The sequence below is a fragment of the Eucyclogobius newberryi genome, unplaced genomic scaffold (genome assembly GCF_026437365.1).
Source record: "Eucyclogobius newberryi isolate DKJ021-1_F unplaced genomic scaffold, fEucNew1.0.hap1 SCAF_9, whole genome shotgun sequence".
NCBI lineage: Eukaryota > Metazoa > Chordata > Actinopteri > Gobiiformes > Gobiidae > Eucyclogobius > Eucyclogobius newberryi.
The window spans coordinates 16838808-16851564 of record NW_027316532.1 but is presented as its reverse complement, the minus strand read 5'-3'; the positions used below and the strand labels follow the sequence as shown (position 1 = coordinate 16851564).

Below are 12757 nucleotides of genomic sequence, written 5' to 3'. Positions count from 1 at the left end.
GGTGCTGCAGGAGGAGGGCGTGACCTCAGGGTGCTGCAGGACAAGGGCGTGACCTCAGGGTACTGCTGGTGGAGGAGGGTGTGGCCTCAGGGTGCTGCAGGACGAGGGCGTGACCTCAGGGTGCTGCTGGAGGAGGGTGTGGCCTCAGGGTGCTGCTGGTGGAGGGTGTGGCTTTAGGGTGCTGCTGGTGGAGGGTGTGGCCTCAAGGTGCTGCTGGAGGAGGGTGCTGCTGGTGGAGGGTGTGGCTTCAGGGTGCTGCTGGTGGAGGGTGTGGCTTCAGGGTGCTGCTGGTGGAGGGTGTGGCCTCGGGGTGCTGCTGGTGGAGGGTGTGGCCTCAGAGTGCTGCTCAAGTTTATAATTGTACTTCCTGGTTGGACACGAGCACACAGATGTTACCTAGCAACTAGACTAAACAACAGCCAAACTCCACATAAATGACACAACAGTTCTGATCTGACACACAATAATACCATAAAACACCTTTATTTAGTCCAACCATGGTTCAAACTGTGTCTGTGTCGCACACTGATGACATCACTGAGGGAGTCAGCTCCACTTCCTGTCATTTTAATGTTTTATTTTCCACATGATCAAGATCTTTTTCCCCGCACGCTAACAATAACCTCCTGTAACCGTGGATGTGCCCGGGGTTCAGAGGAGTCAGGTGTCCTCCCCTTTACACTCCTCCCCCTTTACACTCCCCCACAGAACCACAACAACAGCTCTGAGTGTTCGCAGCCGCAGTCCGAGGCCCGAGGCCCGCGCTCGCCCCACATTGCCGTCGCCGCCACTCGTCGCCGCCGCTCGTTGCCGGGGGAGGAGCGTCGGCCCCGGGCTCCTCGAGGGAATCCTGCCGAGCGCAGAGCGAGCACAGAGGGAGCAGAGCAGAGCACGACTCCAGCACAAACAAACTTCTCCTTTTGCTCCGGGGGGGAAACGCTTACATCACGGGCGGAGCTGCAGTTTAGACTCTCAGAAGAACTACTTTGACTTTTGGTCGTCCGAGAGCGACTTTTATACCGTTTTAAGAGACTTCGTGCAGATTAAAGTCAGAAGAGCATTTTAAAACAACTTGGCAAATGTTTGAACCAATCAACTTCTAGATGTATTTACTTCTTAGAACTTTGGATCAATGAAATCTTTATTTTTATCACATTTTGGACCGTTTCAACGTCGTGACGAACCTTAACTCGGCTTTGGAGGAAACATTTTGGAGCTTTTAAGACTTTCTCAATCTAAAACAAATCCCAATTTGTCACAAAAACGGATTATTACATTTATTTATTGCAGTAAATCTAGATTGAGACGTTTCTGTGTCAGTTTTTCATTGGAGATGACTTTAGTTGTGTCGGTTTGTTTGAAGAGAAGCCCAGTGACGTCGCTGCTCGTTCTCAGACTCTGAAGACACGTGGGAGAACGCCTTTGTTTTGTTTTACTCTGGAGACAATTTCAAGACTTTTTCAACTTCTAGAAATGTTTTGAAAGTTTAGAGACCCAACGTTGTGACAAAGTTAAAGGTTTAAGACTCCGACACATGTTAGAACTCTTTAGGTTTGAGACTTTAGAGTGAACACGAGCAGAAACGCTGAAAAATCTTTGTTTACATCTTCTCATCACTTTAGGAACCATTTTAAGGCTTTTAGGAACTTTTCAATCCAGAACAATCAAAAATAGTGACAAAACTGCTGCAGTGCATCTATGAATGTCACTTAAAATCTCATTTGAAAGTTTTTTGGGAGTTTTTCGTGCAATATTTCATTATTTTTGCCAAATTTCATCAGTGTTTTGCAGACTTTTCGAGCTTCACAAAATCCACGGAGCTGGTTTTGTTCACGTTGGAGTAAAGACTTTGAACTCTTTGGGCCGGTGGGCTCCCTGTTGAGGCTTGTCCCGGACCTTCTCCTCGGGACAGCGCATTCCTCAGACCGCTCGAAAGTCTGAGAACGTTGCGAGAGGAAAAAAAACGGCATTCGTTCCGATGAAAGAGCGCGGCAGATGTTTCACTAAGAGTCACTCGTGCGAACTGTCCGCCAAAGGGACCATGAGCAAAGAGCCCAGGACGGCGCGCAAAGGGTCGGCGGGCTTTGGGGGCTTCGGACACGGCCGGAGGCATTCCTGTCTGGGGTACGTTCCACTTAGTGTTCACGGGTGCAGTTTAAAGGAAACGTATAACGCAAAATGTCCCCCTTTTTTTTGCTTTTAAACCCTTGTTCCTTCATCAAACGCTGTGTTCGTATTTTGCTTCTGTCACAATGTTTATGAGCTCCTCTTCTCTGCTCCTTCTCTGAGCCTCACAAAAAAACACTCTCTTGTTCTGTTCTGTCCATACATCATTACAGACTCAGATCACCTTTGTTACAGCGGTGCGTTTACATCAGCGCGTTGAGGCAAGCTAGCTTTTGTCTGTACCTCGTGGTAATTCCCTCTGCCGCCAGTAGAGGGAGTGCTAGGAAACACATGACTGAGAGAAAGTTGTGGGGTTTTCGTTGATGCCAAAGAAAAGGCACAAGAGCACCAGTTTAAAGGACAAGAAAAATTGAATCAGCCCTCGCCAGGTTTCTGTCATCGCTACGGCAAAGCCGTAACAAATATGACATAGGTCTCATTGACTTTTTTGATTGGGAATTCAAAATAGAATTTTTTACCAAATTTCGTAAAATTTCGCAAAACTAAACATTTTACCCTCCATATGAAATTTGATTTCACTCTGTAGGGGGCGCTGTCGCGCCAAATTAATTAATTTCACTTCAGGTAGGCTTAGGGCAAAGAGTTTAATTTGACACAATTCGGACTTTATCTGCGCAAACGGCAGCAAATTAAAAAATTGGGAAATTTCTGAAATTCTAGCCACAGTTTGCGGCTTCGCCGCTCAGAGACCTTGACAGATATCAAAGTAATTTGAAATATAGCCGCAAGCGGCAATGATCGGCCCTCGCTACGCCGCCGCCACGCCGCAAGAGGAGGGGGCGCTAACGCGCCCCAATTGTCCTTTTATTACGCCTACTGCTGAATCTGTGACGCTGTCACATCTTCTCCCCTTTGTTTTACCATCAAAAAGCAATTTTATTTTGAATTCTTGGCAAAATGTGCAGCTTTGCCGCACAGACACCGTGACTCTTTGAATAAAAATGTGGATAACTTTTGATGGTCCACCTCTGAAGATGAGTCTCACCAAATTTCAGGTTAATATGTCTAACGCCCTAAGAGGAGTTTGTGAAAGTCTAAAGTGTAAACATGTTCTGGCGATTTCCCCATTGGAATAACATGGAAGGTTTCGGTCATCGTTACGGCAAAGCCATAACAATTATGACATGGGTCTCATTTACTTTTTTGATGGGGATGCCAAAATTGAGTTGTGTGTCAAATTTCATATAATTTCGCAAAACTAAATATTTAACCTCCATATAAAATCTGTAGGGGGCGCTGTGGCTCCAAATTAATTTATTTCACTTCAAGTAGGTTTAGGGCAAAGAGTTTAACAACTGATTCTAATTTGACGCAATTCGGACTTTATCTGCGCAAATGGCAGAAATGTTAAATTTGGGAGATTTCTGAAATTCTTGCTACAGTTTGCGGCTTTGCCGCACAGAGACCGTGACAGGTATCAATGTAATTTGGATAACTTTTGATGTCCCACTCCTCAGTAGCATTTTCACCAAATTTCAGCTTTTTAGGGCCAACGCCCTGGGAGGAGTTCGTAAAAGTACGACGTTTGGAAAAACTCCGAAGTCATGTTTAGCCATTTTTGAAGCAATATGGCCGACATTTGGTTGGGCGGACGGCGTTGCCGTAATAATATTTTTTACTTCTCTTGTCACCATCTACCTCTGCGCCAAATTTCATGATTCTACGATCAGATTTTTTTTGGGTCATTTCCCATCTCTCAATGGATTTTTGGTACATTTGGGGGCGCTGACGCACCAATTTTTTTATTTTAGAAAAGGGAAATAGCCAGAATGTAGAGAGGCACGATTTTTAGAGGTGTGCAAATTTTTGTGACTTTTCGTCAATGTTCACTGGGTGAAAAATAGGGGGGTTGGTCCCGAGAAGAAGAAGAAGAAGAAGAAGAAAGAAATATAGCCGCAAGCGGCAATGATCGGCCCTCGCCACGCCGCCGCCACACCGCCGCCACGCCGCAAGAGGAGGGGGCGCTAACGCGCCCCAATTGTCCTTTTATCACGCCTACTGCTGAATCTGTGACGCTGTCACATGTTCTCCCCTTTGTTTTACCATCAAAAAGCAATTTTATTTTGAATTCTTGGCAAAATGTGCGGCTTTGCCGCACAGACACCGTGACTCTTTGAATGAAAATGTGGATAACTTTTGATGGTCCTGAAGATGAGTCTCACCAAATTTCAGGTTAATAGGGCTGACGCCCTGGGAGGAGTTTGTGAAAGTCTAAAGTGTAAACATGTTCTGGCCCCATTGGAATAACATGGGAGGTTTCGGTCATCGTTACGGCAACGCCATAACAATTATGACATGGGTCTCATTGACTTTTTTGATGGGGATGCTAAATTTGAGTTGTGTGTCAAATTTCATATAATTTCGCAAAACTAAACATTTAACCTCTATATAAAATCTGTAGGGGGCGCTGTGGCGCCAAATGAATTTATTTCACTTCAAGTAGGTTTAGGGCAAAGAGTTTAACAACTGATTCTAATTTGACGCAATTCGGACTTTATCTGCGCAAACGGCAGAAATTTTAAATATGGGAGATTTCTGAAATTTTAGTTACAGTTTGCGGCTTCGCCGCACAGAGACCGTGAGAGGTATCAATGTAATTTGGATAACTTTTGATGTCCCACTCCTCAGTAGCATTTTCACCAAATTTCAGCTTTTTAGGGCCAACGCCCTGGGAGGAGTTCGTAAAAGTACGACGTTTGGAAAAACTCCGAAGTCATGTTTAGCCATTTTTGAAGCAATATGGCCGACATTTGGTTCGGGGGACGGCGTTGCCGTAATAATATTTTTTACTTCTCTTGTCACCATCTACCTCTGCGCCAAATTTCATGATTCTACGATCAGATTTTTTTTGGGTCATTTCCCATCTCTCAATGCATTTTTGGTACATTTGGTGGCGCTGACGCGCCAATTTTTTTTATTTTAGAAAAGGGAAATAGCCAGAATGTAGAGAGGCACGATTTTTAGAGGTGTGCAAATTTTTGTGACTTTTCGTCAATGTTCACTGGGTGAAAAATAGGGGGGTTGGTCCCGAGAAGAAGAAGAAGAAGAAGAAAGAAAGAAAGAAAGAAAGAAAGAATAATATTCCGATGCGAAAACAATGTTTCCCATTTTTCAAATATCATAAACTATACATTTTCAGAAAGCGCTCGCGCTTTCCTACCTCATGGTGTGGGTCCCTGGTCACTGACGGGTACTTTCGATAATTTTGAGTGGGCTCCGCCCACTTTGTGTTTTTGGCCCTCTATACAGTAATAATGTTCAATTTTTGCATTACATGCTTATATGCACGGAACATGCAAGAGATGGGGAACGTATTCGTGAGCTACTTAGCGCAAATGAGTGCTTTATATGGGATGACGACCGCTTCAGCGCCACCAAATGTACCAAAAATGCATTGAGAGATGGGAAATGACCCAAAAAAAATCTGATCGTAGAATCATGAAATTTGGCGCAGAGGTAGATGGTGACAAGAGAAGTAAAAAATATTATTACGGCAACGCCGTCCGCCCAACCAAATGTCGGCCATATTGCTTCAAAAATGGCTAAACATGACTTCGGAGTTTTTCCAAACGTCGTACTTTTACGAACTCCTCCCAGGGCGTTGGCCCTAAAAAGCTGAAATTTGGTGAAAATGCTACTGAGGAGTGGGACATCAAAAGTTATCCAAATTACATTGATACCTCTCACGGTCTCTGAGCGGCAAAGCCGCAAACTGTAGCTAGAATTTCAGAAATCTCCCAAATTTAACATTTCTGCCGTTTGCGCAGATAAAGTCCGAATTGCGTCAAATTAGAATCAGTTGTTAAACTCTTTGCCCTAAACCTACTTGAAGTGAAATAAATTCATTTGGCGCCACAGCGCCCCCTACAGATTTTATATGGAGGTTAAATGTTTAGTTTTGCGAAATTATATGAAATTTGACACACAACTCAATTTTAGCATCCCCATCAAAAAAGTCAATGAGACCCATGTCATAATTGTTATGACTTTGCTGTAGCGATGACCAAAACCTCCCATGTTATTCCAATGGGGAAATCGCCAGAACATGTTTACACTTTATACTTTCACAAACTCCTCCCAGGGCGTCAGCCCTATTAACCTGAAATTTGGTGAGACTCATCTTCAGGACCATCAAAAGTTATCCACATTTTTATTCAAAGAGTCACGGTGTCTGTGCGGCAAAGCCGCACATTTTGCCAAGAATTCCAAATAAAATTGCTTTTTGATGGTAAAACAAAGGGGAGAAGATGTGACAGCGTCACAGATTCAGCAGTAGGCGTAATAAAAGGACAATTGGGGCGCGTTAGCGCCCCCTCCTCTTGCGGCGTGGCGGCGGTGGCGTGGCGAGGACCGATCATTGCCGCTTGCGGCTATATTTGTCGTTACTGTCGTAAAGTTCAGCTCTTGTCTGGTTCGGGTCAATCTGTGGCCTGATTCTACACGTGTTTTTCTTTTCATTTTGCCTCTTAAAGTTGTATTTAGAGTGAATCATCGTGCGAGTTGTTACTCTCCTCGGGGACCTTTAGAATCATGTATCTCTTTGTCGCCGCGGTAACGTCTCTCCACCGTCCACACATATGTAAACAAAGACAAAAACATCGCTGTGTTTAAAGCTGAAAAAATATATATGTTTCTGTCCCGAAAGCTGAATTGGAGCCGGACAGTAGTGGTGTGGAATGGGATGAGAGAGGGGTAAGACATTCGGCAAAGGATCGAGCTGAACCCAAAGTAAAATTAAACCGCAGTGTGCTGTTGGTGTCTAATCTTTCCACTGCAAGTCAGAAAGCGCATTGTTAGCATGCTAGTTGCGTTACATGCTAGCTGTTGTTAGCATGCTGTTTGTTGTTAGCATTAGCGACAAAATGTGTGGAACGGGCTTGTAAATTCAGGGCAGTGAATACACCAATCACATCGCAGAGTGTGGAGAAAAGTCTGTGGAAAATTACAGGAAGTGACATCACAGGTTTATGCAGAATGTATAAGAAACCATCCATCCATCCATCTTCTGCCGCTTTATCCGGGGCCGGGTCGCGGGGGCAGCAGTCTGAGCAGGGACTCCCAGAACTCCTTCTCCCCAGACAATTCCTCTAACTCCTTCGGGAGGATCCCGAGGCGTTCCCAGGCCAGCCGAGAGACATAGTCTCTCCAGCGTGTCCTGGGTCTTCCCCGGGGCCTCTTCCCGGTGGGACATGCCTGAAACACCTCCCGAGGGAGGCGCCCAGGAGGCATCCGGAACAGATGCCCGAGCCACCTCAGCTGCGAAGAGAACAGCTTGTAACTGACTCTCACACACACACACACACACAGACAGACACACATAGACAGACAGACATACAGACAAAACAAACTAAAATCTCTTGAAATGTTTGGTTCAGATCAAATGCCAGAACCAGACTAAACCCAGACCTGGTTTAGTCCTGGTTTAGTCCTGGTTTAGTCCTGGTTTAATCCAGGTTTAGTCCTGGTTTAGACCTGGTTTAGTCCTGGTTTGGACCTGGTTTAGTCCTAGTTTAGTCCTGGTTTAGACCTGGTTTACTCCTAGTTTAATCTTGGTTTAGACCTGGTTTAGACCTGGTTTAGACCTGTTTTAGTCCTGGTTTTGACCTGGTTTAGCCCTGGTATAGACATTTCATGTTTTGTATTTTAAATCTGGCTCTGTTTTATATTAAACACATAAAATGCCTCAAATGAAAACTACTACTGCACTTTTCAGATCAGTGTGTCACGCGGTCCCTGAACCCACAGCGCCCTCTGCTGGCCGCACAGTGTCAGTACAGTTTGTGTTTGTGAAAATATAAAAATCAGAGCAGATGATGTCATATTGAGACATAAATATGTTAAATACAGATACAGTAAAATATTCAATAAAACAATGAATACAGTTTAACAAACACACTTTATGCCTGGTTTATACCTGGTGGAGGGACAAATACTTGATTAAGTGACCAGGGCTGGTTGTGGAGCCTGGGGCCGGGGGGCGTCTGTGGTCAGCGTCTGTGGTCAGTGAATCTCACAATCCATAGAAACCCGAGCCCCTCAGAGGGGGCTTCACTCACAGTCACAGGGTCCACGCAGGAGCCCCCCCCCCTGTCCCTCTGAAGGAGGAGGAGGGGAGGGGGACCCGGTTTACCGGACGCTCCAAACTCCCGCGCGCACGGAGCCTCTGCCTGCAGCAGCGCCGGGGGGACCGGAAACGAGCCCGCGTGGACCCTGAACTCTTTGTATTTTGTGCACTCGGCGGCGGGATCATGCCGCGGCGCCGCTCCTCGGAGGGCCCCGTGGTGTTCCGTGCGTCAGCGGGCTCCCGGGGGCCGTGCCGCGGACACGCAAAGCAGAACGAGCGCGAGAGAAACTTTTAGAAACTCTTCAAACATGAGTTTACCCCCGAACTGCGCGTTTCTGCCACCGCACGCGACGATGCACGAGCGTTACCACTGCTCGCGCGGCGGGAATCACGGGAATCACGGGAATAACGGCGGCGTGTGCGGCTCTCCGTACGCGGTCAACCGGCCCATTGACATCGTGCAGAAGCGCAGACGGTAAGACTCTAAACCAGGACTAAATCAGGACTAAACCAGGACTAAACCAGGTCTAAACCAGGACTAAACCAGGTCTAAACCAGGACTAAATCAGGACTAAACCAGGACTAAATCAGGACTAAATCAGGACTAAACCAGGACTAAACCAGGTCTAAACCAGGACTAAATCAGGACTAAACCAGGTCTAAACCAGGACTAAATCAGGACTAAATCAGGACTAAACCAGGACTAAACCAGGTCTAAACCAGGACTAAACCAGGACTAAACCAGGACTAAACCAGGACTAAACCAGGTCTAAACCAGGACTAAATCAGGACTAAACCAGGTCTAAACCAGGACTGTGACTTTGCCCTCATAAAGGCGGTCGTTGCTCAGTGTTACTCTTCGTTTTCACACTTTTACATTTCACAGACGGACTTCACTCGACCATAAACAGATTTAACGTTTTCACATAAAGAGGAAAGTATAAAACATCTTCAGCTTGATTCCTCTCGTTTCCGTAGTAACACAGGCGTCCGATTAAAAAGACGAGATGCAAACAATCGTGTTGCTGAACTAAATGTGCAGAAAACACAGTTATATATCAACGTTAAGGCACTTCCCTCGTCTAGTTATTCTGCTTCTTCTGTTCCTTCTGCTTCCTCTGGTTCTTTTGCTTCTTCTGCTTCATCTGCTTCTTCTGCTTCTTGTTGCTTCCTCTGCTTCTTCTGCTTCCTTTTCTTCTACTTCTGCTTTTTCTGGTTCTTCTGCTTTTTCTGCTTTTTCTGCTTCTTCTGCTTCTTCTGCTTCTTGTTGGTTCTTGTCCTTCACACTTGCTCTTGCACCTTTAGATTTAAACTAACCGTTCTTCTTTGTTACTCCGATACGCACGATAATCGATATATTGCCCTTGATGTTCTAAGTTTCTGTGTCAAACGCGCACATTTTTGTCAAAGGGTTTGCGTTTACAGCAGCCTGCGATATCGATCCTGCAATATCGATCCAGCGGTATCGATCCGACAGCCCGAGATATCGATACAGCAGCCCTTGATATCAGCCCATGGTATCAATCGGAGTCTTAGCGTTACTCATCGTTTTTGTCCTTCCAAGTACGCAAAATTCAAAGGATAAATCAGATTTTACGTCCTGGACTTCAGTCAATACTTTTATTGTCACAAATTGTCACAAATCTGGGAAATGCGAGAAAGAGGAAGATGTGCTCGCAAATTCGACCGAAACGCAACTGTAATACGACCGACGTGCAACTGAATTATGACCCAATTGCGACCAAAATACAACTGAATTGCGACTGAATTGCGACCCAAATGCAACAGAAATGTGCCCGAAATGCGAGCGAAAAGCAAGCGAATAGCGACTGGAGCGCATTTCGCCCCGGGTTGCGCAAAACGCGGCTGGAAAAGCGCCTGTAGTGAAATGCGAGCAAAACGCGAGCAAAACGCAGCTTCAGACGTGTTTTGGGCGAGGAACAATGTGAGAACGGGCCTAAAATAGCGCGGGAAACGTGGGCCTCATGCGTGTCCTTTAAAGCCGGTGCCACTTTCGCTCCTGCTGAAAGCCGAGCCGCTCACAGAAAGCCATGTAACGTGATCCGAACGTTCAGAGCGGCAGCGTGTGGACACGTGACTGCGAACGCCGTCTTTATAATGCCAGCAGTCACATGACACGGGCTGAGGGCGGAGCTAACTTCAGAAGTGCGTCAATCCAACGGTTTCACATCAGGAAAACTTTTACAGAGTGCAAAGTCCTAGAATGACTCAATATTTAATCTTGAATAACTCTTGAAATACATTTTTAAAGGAGTAGTACTTATCATTTGGTGTATTTACTTTTACTTCTGTCGTTGTACTTTTACTTCAATAAGCGCCTCTCTCATGGCGTTTTTTGTTATCGCTTGTTTATTTCGGTTTGTAAAAGTTCCATCTTTAGTTTAGATTTGGAGCGTTTTACTTCAAAGACGTGGTAAATGGACGAACGCGTTGATCATTTCCTCTACTCTTTTCATGTTCCCACCTGGTGACATCACAAGGTGGACCAGAGTGTGGCGAACTGACATTATAGAAGAGCTTCTGTGGTTCTCATCTACGACACCAGGATCATCGCGATCTAAAAGGAGCGAGAAGGGGATTGTTGTGTATTCATCTGTGCCACGCGATGCTGACACTGCGTTTGAGCAAATAAAAGTGCAGATCGAATGAGGTGAAGAGCAGTGTACTGTGAAAGAAAAGCACACCTCTGAAAAGTCTGGTAGGACCTGGCTCTACTTCATAAGAACCCTCAAGATATTTAAATTGTACTTTTTAGTCACGCTCGTGAGAAAAATGATCTGATTTGAGATTTTGTGACTGTTCCTCAGGTCTGTGAGCGTTAAATGTGACAAAAACAGCTTCTTCTGGTTCTTCTGCTTCTTCTGGTTGGTCTGCTTCTTCTGGTTCTTCTGCTTCTTCTGCTTCCTCTGGTTCTTTTGCTTCTTCTGCTTCTTCTGGTTCATCTGCTTCTTCTACTTCCTCTGGTTCTTTTGCCTCTTCTGCTTCTTCTGGTTTGTCTGCTTCTTCTGCTTCCTCTGGTTCTTTTGCTTCTTCTGCTTCTTCTGGTTCGTCTGCTTCTTCTGCTTCCTCTGATTCTTCTGCTTCTGCTTCTGCTGCTTCTTCTGCTTCTTTTGGCTCTTCTGGTTCGTCTGCTTCCTCTGGTTCTTTTGCTTCTTCTACTTCCTCTGGTTCTTTTGCTTCTTCTGGCTCTTCTGCTTCTTCTGCTGCTTCTTCTGGTTCGTCTGCTTCTTCTGCTTCCTCTGATTCTTCTGCTTCTGCTTCTGCTGCTTCTTCTGCTTCTTTTGGCTCTTCTGGTTCGTCTGCTTCCTCTGGTTCTTTTGCTTCTTCTACTTCCTCTGGTTCTTTTGCTTCTTCTGGCTCTTCTGCTTCTTCTGCTGCTTCTTCTGGTTCTTCTGCTTCTTCTGGTTCTTGTCTGTTCTTGTCCTTCACACTTGCTCTTGCACCTTTAGATTTAAAATAACTGTTCTTCACTTTCTCCGATACAGGCGATAATCGATATATTGCCAAACAGACAAAATTAAGTTAAATATGACAAAACAGCCAGATAAAATAAAGTTATTTACATATAGGTCTGTTTTTTGGGCTGAATATTGAACAAAATATACTCTAAAATGGTCACGATTCATGTTTTTTGGTTGACTTGCTTCTTTGGTGCGTCTGTTTTAAAGTTACGTCAGTCGTACTTTTGGCCGGAGGCTCGTGTTTGCTCACACTTCTGACAAAGGTCCAGATCCACGTCTGTCCAGTCCAAACGTTTACAGGTCCACTCCGCGGAGCAGCGCATGGTGACCGCGGCACGGTGACGGCACGGTGACCGCGGCACGGCTGTTTGTGACACAACACACATGCAGTGTGAGGGAAAACTACAGACGTGCTGAATTAAAAGCGGCAAGGATGTGACAAAAAGCAGCAAAAACGTATTTGACAACAACAAAATGTGACCAAAAAAGCATCAATAAAGCACTTCTTATGCGACTAAATGCTACTACAAATGGCTAGCTGCGACAAAAACTCAACTAGAAGCAAAAATTTGCAAGTTAACGCAACAAAAAGTGACAAAAACGTGACTAAAGGTGACAGAAACACTTCCTCAGTTCAAACTCTGACTTGATATTGTGCTAAAGCGCCGTGTTTCCACTGATGCTAACTTATATGTGGAGCCTTAGCGACACAAAGCTACCGTAGCACGTTAGCAGCAGCCATTTCCTGTTTATGGCCGCACGGCACTTGCTTTGTCAAGAACCACAATCTGATATTTCCAGGTCATAATGCGTCTGCTAGGGATGCGTACCGCTACGACGGACCGGATCCGGACTTGTAAAAACGTTTCGGTTCAGGTCCAAAAAAAACGAAACCCCGGTGATTCGGTTCTGGACTCATTAAAAATCTACCGCTTTCATTCCATATCCTTTACGTTCTAGAATCTAAACCTTCCTAAACCTTCCATAGATCCCGAAATTCACGCTAGAAAAGACATAAACACTG

The 12757-nt window shown here is 45.3% G+C and overlaps 1 protein-coding gene across 3 annotated transcripts in view; it reads left to right on the top strand.

Annotated features, from left to right (window-relative positions):
* Nucleotides 1–12757, top strand: part of LOC140353611 (3',5'-cyclic-AMP phosphodiesterase 4C-like) — a 110010-nt gene that overhangs the window by 59623 nt on the left and 37630 nt on the right. The window contains exon 1 of one of the 3 annotated variants that reach the window (XM_072438259.1): nt 1921–2124. The exons of 1 other annotated variant lie outside the window; for it this stretch is intronic. In XM_072438259.1, coding sequence (XP_072294360.1) covers nt 1979–2124 — 146 coding nt within the window. In that variant the 5' untranslated portion in view covers nt 1921–1978. Of the gene's footprint in view, nt 1–1920; nt 2125–8395; nt 8727–12757 lie in introns of those variants that run through there. One more of the 3 variants, XM_072438258.1, reaches the window with a different exon arrangement.